The 10,606-nt window shown below is 44.6% G+C and overlaps 1 protein-coding gene across 3 annotated transcripts in view; it reads left to right on the top strand.

Moving 5' to 3' along the window:
- Window positions 1-532: 532 nt before the first annotated feature.
- Window positions 533-10,606, top strand: part of TRHDE (thyrotropin releasing hormone degrading enzyme) — a 209,474-nt gene continuing 199,400 nt past the window's right edge. For all 3 annotated transcript variants that reach the window (XM_039391317.1, XM_039391316.1, XM_039391315.1), the window contains exons 1-2: window positions 533-1,402; window positions 6,835-7,108. In XM_039391317.1, the coding sequence (XP_039247251.1) occupies window positions 591-1,402; window positions 6,835-7,108 (1,086 nt within the window). In that variant the 5' untranslated portion in view covers window positions 533-590. The remainder of the gene's footprint in view (window positions 1,403-6,834; window positions 7,109-10,606) is intronic.

Below are 10,606 nucleotides of genomic sequence, written 5' to 3'. Positions count from 1 at the left end.
ACTCTCTGGAGCCCGACCCGCTCGCAGGAAGAGGAGGACGAGCCCGGCTCACGCCGCTGTCCGGTGCCACCGCTCCGGTGCCGGGCGAGCCCCGCGGGGACGGCCCGACCTGCGCGGCGGCGCCCCCGGGGCGCGCATGGCTCGGGCGCTGCTGGGGCCGGGCGAGGAGCCCGACCCCGGCCCCGGCGACTCGGGACGCGGGGAAAAGAGAGCTCCCTGCGGTCGGCGGTGCTAGCGGGGGGGCCGGGGCGGCAGAGCCCTCCCCCTTGGCGCCGAGGTGTGCTCAGCGGCATGTGCTGAAGTGCCCCGCAGAAGCCGCACAAGTTGCCTGCGCGGCGCGGCCCCGGCGGCCGGACGGCGGAGAGCGCCCGCCGCCTCCTGCCCGACCTGACCCGACCTCGTCCCGTCCCCCCGACCGGGAGCCGCTCCCCAGCGGGGCTCCCGGCGGCCAGGGTGATGCGGCTTGTTGGGAAGTGAGGGGCGGTGCGTCCCACCTGGGCTGAGGGCCCCCCTGCCTTGGAGCCTTCCATGCTTTCGGGGCCCCCTCGGGTGGCGGCGGCCTCGTGGGAGGCGGGAGCGGCGCTGCCGTGATGGCCCTGGAGGAGAAGCGGGAGAAGCGCCCGCCCGTCACCCCCATGATGATCGAGGAGGAGGCCGCCCTGCGGAACGGCAGCCGGGGACTGACGCCGGGACCCTGGGCCGAGGCGGCGGGGCCAAGACCCCGCACCACGGAGCGACATATCGCCGTGCACAAGCGGCTGGTCCTGGGCTTCGCCGTCTCCATCCTTGCGCTGCTGGCGGTGACCATGATCGCCGTGCTGCTCAGCGTCCGCTTCGAGGAGTGCGGCGCCGCCGCCGACGGCCCGCCGCGGGCCAGCGGCAACGGGAGCCTTTCGGGGGCGGCCCGGCAGCCACCCGGTGCGGGGCAGCCCCCCGGCCAGCCAGAGGAGGAGGCGCGGGGCGGGGAAGCGGCGGAGGAAGAGGAGGAGGAGGAGGAGGAGTGGCAGCGGCGGCAGGAGTTGCCGCCTTGGGCTCGGCCGCGGCTGCCGCGGCACCTGCGGCCGCTGCACTACAACCTGATGCTGAGCGCCTTCATGGAGAACTTCACCTTCAGCGGGGAGGTGAACGTGCAGCTAGAGGTGCGCAACGCCAGCCGGTACATCGTGCTGCATGCCCACCGCATGCACATCGAAGCAGTCCGCGTGGCCGAGGACAAGCTGGCCGGCGGCGTGCGGGTGGCCCGCACCTTCTTTTACCCCCAGACACAGGTGTTCGTCGTGGTCCTCAACCGCAGCCTAGAGGTGCAAAGAAGTTACAACCTCAAGATAATCTACAACGCCCTCATCGAGAACGAACTGCTGGGCTTCTTCCGCAGCTCCTACGTTCTCCACGGCGAGCGAAGGTAGCGGAGCGGCCGCGTCGCCAACTCGGTCCGAAGTTGGCAGCCCCAGCGCCGAACTTCGGGCGGGGCGGCGCTAGGACCCGGCGGCCGCGGAGCTGCCAGGCGGGTGATGCCGCGGGCTCCGCGCCGCCCGGCCCCGGCGGTGCCGCCGAGGGGCGCAGGGCTGTGCCGGCCGCCCGGGCAAGGGCTGCGGCGGGGAGGAGCGGCCGCCAAGTCCGATCGGTCGGTCGTGAGCACAGGCCGGGCCTCGCCTGCCGCTGCCGCCGCTCGCTGGGCGTCCCCTTAAGGCTGGCGCTGGCAGGGCGGAGCTGCGGAGGCTCTGGGGGACTGCGAGTCCTTGCCCGCTCCGCGCCACCGGCTGGTGTCGGGAGAGCGTCTGGAGGGCACCGAGGCTGAGGGGCTGCGTGGGAGCGAGGGGGGCGGGCGGAGCTGCCGCGATCTGCGGGGCGGACCGGGCTGGGCCGTGCGGGAGGCCCGGCCGGGGTTAGCCGGGGCTGCTGGCAGGTGAGCGGAGCGCTCCGCCTGCGCGCCCGCCGGGGCGGGGAAGGCTGCGGGTCAGGAGATACCCCAGCGCAGCTTGGGGACGGACGGGGATAACGAGCCAACTTCCAGGGTGGCAAGAGTGAAGCAGACCATCCGCTCGGTCCCTGTCGGGGCAGGCCCGGAGAGGAGACTCCGGGTCTGTTTAATAAACACTCCGTGTTTGGCTGCCGTGTGCCCTTGTGTGACAGAGCTTTGCCAGCAGCGGGACTTCTGTGCTGGTTTGATTTTATTCTATTATCTGAAGCAAAAACGTGGTGGGATGTGATTTCACGTAACGTGAATGCGTTTACACCTCTGCAGCTGAGTCGCTGCAGGTTTACACCCTGTGACCGGGCAAACCTGATTAGTTTTCATGCAGAACAAGATTCAGTATTTACTCATGTTGTTATAGCCCCTTGGGTTCCTGTCGAGGCCCTTGTTATGGTGGGCAAGGTCACTGTGGAGGCCCCCGTTTAGGCAGTTACAGAGGCTTTCTTTTTTAAAGTAGTTTTCTAACCACAGTCAGGCTTTGTAATAGAAAAGAAAGGCGGGATGGGCTTCGTGGTTCTGGCATGGCTTATCATTTTAGAATTAGTTTATTTTTAAGCCATTCTTTCTTGAAACATCTGTATGAAACACCTGCAGTGACAGGTTTTCTCTTCCTGAATCTTACTGTTTTATACTGCGATGTGAAACAAAGAGTTTATAGTTGGAAGAACTGGGCAAAAATACTTAGTCAAACATGAAAAGCATCCTCACCAACTGAATTAAGTCAAAAGTCCTTTTATTAAAACATATTTTCATTACTATGATTACTGAGAGTTTAAACAGTCTGATGTTAGAACTAAAAGCAGAATTGAAATTAAGTTTTTGCAATTTGTCATCAAAGTGAAATAAAATGGAAATTTGAAAAAACATGGTTGTAGGAAAAGATGCGGATAAAATGCCTGTTATCAGGGATGATTGAATGACTAGGACAGTTGGGAGTTCTTACAGACCTGTATGGAAATAGGCAAATCAGAAAACAAAATACTGTTAACAGCAGGAGGTATAATTCACTTTACAAATCCAAGAAGTTATTTAAGCAGATATTATTCTTGTGTATTTAGACTTTGTATAGGAGTAATTGAAATGTCGAATAGGTGCGGCAGTGGCATTTTTCCAGAGTTACTGTACTATGCTTCAATACAGATTCCCTAGTTAAGATTTAAAAACCACCACCAACAAAAAAAGGTCCTTTCACTTTTTCAGTCATCAGAGTAATTTAAGACACAGAGTGGAAGGCAATATAAAATGCGTTTCCCAGTATTCTGTGTGTAACTTTTCAGATGTGAATTGCTTTGTTTTTAATACACTACGTACAGTCATACAAGATCTAAGGATAGATGCCTTACCTTATGTAAGGTAGCATTGCTATATTGAAATCAATAGCATGTGTTTTCTTTACATCAGTTCATTTATATTTCTTTCTGTAAAATGTTTTTAAAACTGTAATCATTGTGTGGTTATAGTTTCAGGTGTTAAATAGAAGTAGTGTTTTTCAACTGGCGCAGGCTTAATGACTCACTGTAGTATAAAGTGAATAATACGCATTCTAAAGCAGGGAACTTCTTTGATCAGAGCGTGCTTTTACAATGTAACAATTTGCATTTTTATTAATAACCCATTTTTTAATGTAATACATATAACCATTTGTGGTCCTTAAATGTGGAAAATTTCTATTATGGTAGACAGACAGGCTTCTTGCATGCTCTGGCAGAGTTTGATGTTCCAGCAGGGCTTTAGCTTTTGACATCTTTGTATCTGATTAAAATACAGTAGCTGCATTGCTATAAAAGGGTCCAAACCATCATTTTTTTCCCTTTTCTTGTACATGTTTTATTTTTCCCTAAACTTAGTTTCTGTGGTCTTCACAGGTGAAAGTCATAAATCAGTCTGAAATGTTGACAGTTGCATAAAAGCAGCTTCTGACTTAAGTTTTTTCTACTGTATTTGAGATGTAAAATGCAAGTGATATGCTACAAATTTGCTTAGCGTTATGTGCCAGAATTTACTGGCACATAATACAGACATATAATACAGAGGTACTGTAGAGTACTGTAAAAATATGCAGGCATATTTAAGTGAACATCAAACTGTGGCATAAATGAAAAGGAAAAAAAATTCTTACATCACAGAAACAAAACAAACAGACATATTTTTTTGTCTTGTAACAACTAAGATGTCAAAATAGATAGGTTGTTGAGGAGATGTCTTCCTTTAATAGATGAGATGGGATTAAAACAGCTGTGAAGTACTTCTGTGGGTATGCTGAGAAAACAGGCTGCAAGCCTGTTATTCCCTAAAGTAAAACTTTTTATGGTCATATTTTTGGGAATTGGAGATAAAAATGTTGGTGCCCAGAGTAGTGTGTAAAGAGATGGATGAAATACTCGGCTTGCTCTTCAGTTTTATTATGGTATAGAAGTTTGCTTGTTTTACTTGAACACAGAGAGGAGTAGATAAACAGAGACAATGTTTTGGGTTTAGTTTCTTTGGGTTTTTTAAGTATAAATGTTTAGTTTTTGGGAAGCAGTTTTAACTTTTTGTTTGTTTTGCTTTATGGCACAACAAGCAAATTGATGTTTGATACTAATGCTCGTGTTATAAATATCACCGTTATTGGTAGTTGATGTATTTTTAGTATGAAATATTGACCACCCAGTGTTTGCCCAGTTACATCTATGTGGATATATATCTACCTGTCTGAGAGAATACAGATGATGAAGCGTTTACGAGGGTTATCAAGTTACCAGGATTTATTACCTGGTGAAGAGATTGTTTCAATGGCCTAATGAGTATTAAATATAAAAGTATTGAAGAGGGAGGCTGGGGAGGGGGGACAAGGGAAAGATTCCTTATTTGGAGAGTGTCACAGTATAAATGGTGTTCCCCGAGTATACATTTACACGTACGTTGGAGCTCATTAAAATTGTTAATTTCAGAGGAAAGTTCATCATTCTTGCTTTATTAATAACAGACCAGTACAGTTTTCCATGCTCACTTGAGGCTTCTGTTGATGTCTGTAGCTACTTAGAGTGTGCCTAGAATGCAGAATCAGGTCCACTTGAAATACTTTGTGTATAAATTAAGTTGCTTTGCTTCATTTAATTGGCTGATTTGGCTTTGTTGCACTAGTACAAATCCACTGATAATATGGAATTTTTCTGGATTAACACTAGAATACCTGGCACCAAATTTTAACCTTAGATTTAGCAGCCTTGTGCGGAGTTATGGTTTTAGTAATCCATGTTTTGTAACAAGACAAGAAAAATGTGGTACGATGAATTCCTTCAATAAGTACTAGCCAAAAAAGGCTTTTATTTTAGACTGATTGTAAATGCTTCAGCGGTGGAAAAATTTTTCAAATTTTTAAAAAATTAACCTTATTTGAAAGAGATGATAATTCACTGGAAAACATATACCTAGTTCTACCAGGTGCAGATGCACTATAGCAAGAAAAAAGTGTAATGTTTCAATAAATTTATTTCTTCATTTTCTCCAAAATATGTGTAAAACCCAAGAAGTTTTAGAAAAAGTTAATTAGATACTTCACTTTCTGTATGGGCTACCTATATTCTTCCTCAGTGTTAGGGGGTATCACATTGCAAAATAATGGTTATAGACTGATTAATAATAGGTGCCACCATTTTCATTATATCAAAACTGTCCACCCGTCCTCTTCCCTCAGAGGAATAACAGATGATTAGTCAGCCTCTAAAATTTTGATAAATGTTTGCCTGGTATCTAAAATTGCATGGTTATTTCCACTGAGGGAACCTTGGAACGTAAGACATGAATCAATACTACTTAAAAAGCCTATGTGTGTGCTACCTTTACAGTTACATAGTTGGCCTATGATAATTTTTTCATTCTGCATGCCTCTAGAAAATACTTTTATCAAACCCCATAATTCAACCTTTGAAGCGTAACTTCTTGTTTCTGCAAAAAGATCGTTGCACATGGGTTTTCTCTTTATGTATAAGTTTCTACCCAGAAAATCTCCTTTTCTATATCTGGGTTAAAATCATTTTAGTTCCAAAGTACACAGTTACAGATTTTATTGTCAAGCTAAAGCCTTCCCATTCTCTACAATGGCATAATAAATACCTTTTCCTCCTTTAGAGATCTTTTAATAATTTGACTCTTTAACTGAAAATATTTATTTCTTCTCTATAAAATACTCCAGAAGAGAAAACCACATGTAGAAGAGCAGTGAAATAGTCTGTGCTTGTTTAATCATTTACTTACATTTGTAATTCGGCAAAGCTCACAGAATTGTTTTTGGACATGCACGGACACAGCAGTGCTGTATAGCACTGTGTCCCAGGCCTATGTGCAGCTGATACAGAAGTAATCAGCAGTGGAAAACAACGACCCTCCTGCGTGCACTGTGTGACCGTAAGTTCTCATGCCCAAAGAAAGGCAAAGTGCCCTGTCAGTCTCTCAGGGCAGAGTGAACTCCCCAAAGGCTGTTAAATCCTGGTTTGAACTGAGGACTGTGCTTGTTTTATATTGTATAACCACTAGTGGCTCACTTTTTCCCCCACATATTGATGAAAAATACTGCTAGAATCTGAAGTTTTGATAAAAGACAAGGAGTTATTTATTTAACGTCATTGTGGTGTCTGCAAATTTGTATGAAATTTGTAGACCGTTACTTTATATCAATTGCATTACAGTAGAGGTAGCAAGAAAGTGATAAAGCAGTGTTCAAACAGTTGTTTGAACTGTTTTCACCAGTTATACAGTTGTACTTTTTTCCCCCTCTAAACCACAATAGTGAAGCAATGTCTTATTTGGTATGTTTATGAATCAAGTGCTGGGCACAGTTAGTAATTACTTTTTATTTTTGTTTGCTGCTTTTCTAGGTTTCTTGCTGTTACGCAGTTCTCTCCTACTCACGCCAGAAAAGCCTTTCCTTGCTTTGATGAGCCCATCTACAAGGCCACTTTCAAAATCAGTATCAGACATCAAGCAACTTACTTGTCTTTGTCCAACATGCCAGTTGAAACTTCTGTTTTTGAAGAAGATGGATGGGTTACAGATCACTTTTCACAGACCCCTCTTATGTCCACGTATTACCTAGCTTGGGCAGTGTGCAATTTTACATACCGGGAAACTGTCACCAAGAGTGGAGTAGTTGTAAGTATTTCTAATATATCAAACACATTTCACTACTTTGAAAACCCTCACTTTTTATGGGGATCATACCATCAAGTACTTAAAGTATTTTCTTGATTAGCATTTCTAAAATTTGCTATCTATTTAATGATGGTGTGTATTGTTTGTGACCTTTTCTGGAGGTTTGTCTAAAGTTTTTTGTTTGTCTTGGGCTTTTTGTAACTGCTTAGCTTAGTAGGTGTGGTTGTCTGATGAAATTTTAAGCTTTTAAATATGCCGTTTCACTTCACTTTGGTTTTCTTGGGAAGTTTTGTCTTGTTTTTCCTGTAGCCTTTTCAATACCAGTGTTCATGAGACTATTTATTAAAAGAAAGCAGTAGTACTGAGTTAAGAAAGTAGTAGGGTTTCCAGTCTCCTTCTTTCAGTACTGACATGTTCTATGGTTTGCTGTGTGCTAGCTCAGGAGGCTGATACAGTAATCTCTATCTTAGATCTCTTGCTCAGAAGCAGGACTTTGCAACCTACCTGCCTCCTGAGGTTGATGGAAGCACTGATTTTCTGAAGCCATTGTTTCCTGATATGGCATGGTTCCAGGAGTTATACTATGACCTTTATTTATGTCAGTTTTGGTTTTGTGTACAAATATCAAGCTCAAAACTGTATAACAAGCCAAAACATACCTGAGAAATGCTGTCAGCTTAATAGAATATTTCACAGAGCTGTCATCTTGATTTTTCAGGTGAACATACAGAGAATTCTTCCTTCTTAGTTACTGTGAATAACAAAACAGAGCTAGTTCTGGAAGCAGAGGACTAGACAGCAGTTTGATCTGTGCACCTGAGCAGAGGGATGTTCACCTTATACTTTTGCAAATGCTGTATGACTTTGTTCTGTAGCGTGGGGGCATGAGGAAGGCCTGCAGGCTGATCATATTGGGAAACCAATCCTTAAACACTTTGAGCCAGCCTAAGCATTGTGCTGCTGTGGAGGGAGCTGATCCCATCTTCTCTGAACCAAAGGTATTCTTTACCTTCCTTGTACCAGCCTTCGCCTCTGTACAGCCATATGATCTGGCTGAAAACTGACCTGAAAAATACATGAAAATGTGGTCAGTTTTCAACCAAAACACATCTCTAATCCAGTTTCTTTTTATGCAAATGCCAGAGCCCTAGCATGGATTTAAGGTTGTGCTGATGGAAGGTGGACCCAGGAAACCCCTCTGCATTGGCATCTCTCATTTAGGCCATACTGAAGGGGTCAGCAAATAAGTTGTTTTTGTCACTGAAACATCTGGATAGGACACTGAGGGTCTTTCACTCCTCTTCAGCCTTTTCCTACCATGACTGGCAGACTATGACACTACTCCCTGGCCCCACAAAAGGAGGAAGCATGACTAGGAAGTGGTTCTTTGAGGTGCTTTAACCTATGAGTACAAGGATATGGGAACTGCCAAGACCATGCTTGCAGTCCTCATGTTGCCTTCGATGGCTGAAAGGCTTAGAGTTTGTAGTTTGGATTTTTGGTGGGGTTTTGGGGTTATTTATTGTGGTCAACCCATGACATGTATTTATTTATTTATTTTTCTGGGTTGTTTCTCTTGTCAGTACAGTGGGTTAATTAAGAAAAGGAACTCAAAAGTGCCAAGGTAAAGAAATAAGGAAGGAGAAGTGGATGCTTGGTTCTTAGTCTTGCTTCCAGCAGATTAAATATTTGTACAATTTCTATTGCTCTTGGGATGAGAAACTGGTTGCCTCTGACTTTGTAATGCTCGTAGAATCATAGAATGGTTTGGGTTGGAAGGGACCACAAAGACCATCTAGTTCCAGCCCCCCCTACCATGGGCAGTGACAATTTCCACTAGATCAGGTTGCTCAAAAGCCCCATCCAACCTGTCCTTGAGCACATCCACAGATGGGGTATTCACAGCTTTTGTGGGCAACCCATTCAAGTGTCTCACCACCCTTACAGTAAAGAATTTCTTCGTAATATCTAATCATACCCTCTTTCAGTTTGAAACTGTTACTCCTCGTCCTATCACTACACTCACTGAGAAGGAGGAGTGTTGACTGGCCTGGCAGAACAGGGTAGAGGTATCAGGCTGTTTCTCACTTGTTTTCAACTGGTATGGGAACAGGCTTCAATTCAGGTAGGATTTGATAATTTTCATTGTAATGTACTTCACCTGGTGAAGGATTTAGCCTGAAGCTAAGAATGCCTGCTAGTTTTCAACTTTAGAAAACACTGAGGGCTCTAATACGGAAGTTGTTTGATGTATGCTCTGGTAGGTAGGTCTCTTGTTCCTTCGGCTCTAATATAGAGTAATGCTTGCAAGTTTTTGCTACATAATGCTGCCTTGTTATCTCACTCTGAAGTGTCTTGGGCACATCGGAGAACCAGCTGCAAGCACTTTGGCTTTCAACATTAGTGTCAGCAACTGTATGAAATGTGGGGGATGGACCTTAGGACCATCATCAGTTTGAAACATAAAACCTACTTTCTCTTTAACTAATTTTCTTGTAGTGTTGTTCAGAGCTCATATCCTGCAGACTTTTGCTGCTTGAATATGTTTGGTAACCTGAAGACAAAGGCACATTCGTGCCTTATAGATACCAGTTGATAACTTTCTGCCGCTCTTGTGTTTGGCAAAACTGGTCTCATGACTTGAGGTTTAACACAGATCTGAAGAGAAAATCCAAGTATTTATTTGTTAGGAATTTGTGGCTACTAGAGCTTGATAGTTATGCTTGACTCTCTTGATTCAGCGCATGTAGGACATACGTATACTCCACCAACTTGATAGTATCACTTTACAGAATTATGTTAACAATTATGCAAATTAGTATGTTAATCTTTGCAAGGACTTGAAGACCAAAAGCCTACGTAGATTGAGATAGTTTGAGGTTGTTTGGTTAGTCTAGAGTTTTAGCTCTTGTTTTTCATAATATACCTCTGTGACAGGGACATTACTGCCCAGGAATACCAGAATAGTTCACGCTGGGTTATTGGTTAAATATATCCTGCTATTTTTCAGTCCATTTGGGATCTGATCATCTTTAATCATGGTTCAGTTTTGTTGGAAGAGTATTTTTTAAGGTATGAACTCACAACGAGCACTTTAGTTCAGAACTGTGTCCTTTCAGATGAATTGCTGAGGTAATCCATCTCTTTGAGTCTCTTATGTTGCAGTACCAGGAGTTCATGGACACTACTGGCTGAATTTGAAAATAGCTGAATCCCTGCACATGCAATTTTCAACTTCTTGGTTTCCTTCAAAGCTGCTTTTTCATTAAAATACAGTTACTCCCATGGCAGTTAATATAAATGTATAATAAAAGTAAGTTTGCTTCTGAAAATGAATGGATTTTCAGGAAAATTAAAAAACCTTCAATTGAAGCATCATGATAAGCAATTTCTTGCATTGGTGAATCTTTCTTCAATTCAATTAAGGTAATATATATTTATTTTGTAGACATATTGTAGACATCTAAAAGGCTTCACACTGCATATACTTTTGCTTTT

The sequence above is a fragment of the Pipra filicauda genome, unplaced genomic scaffold, assembly GCF_003945595.2.
Source record: "Pipra filicauda isolate LSUMZ 115617 unplaced genomic scaffold, ASM394559v2 scaffold93_size3172892_pilon, whole genome shotgun sequence".
Lineage (NCBI taxonomy): Eukaryota > Metazoa > Chordata > Aves > Passeriformes > Pipridae > Pipra > Pipra filicauda.
This window is presented reverse-complemented; position numbering and strand designations above follow the sequence as displayed.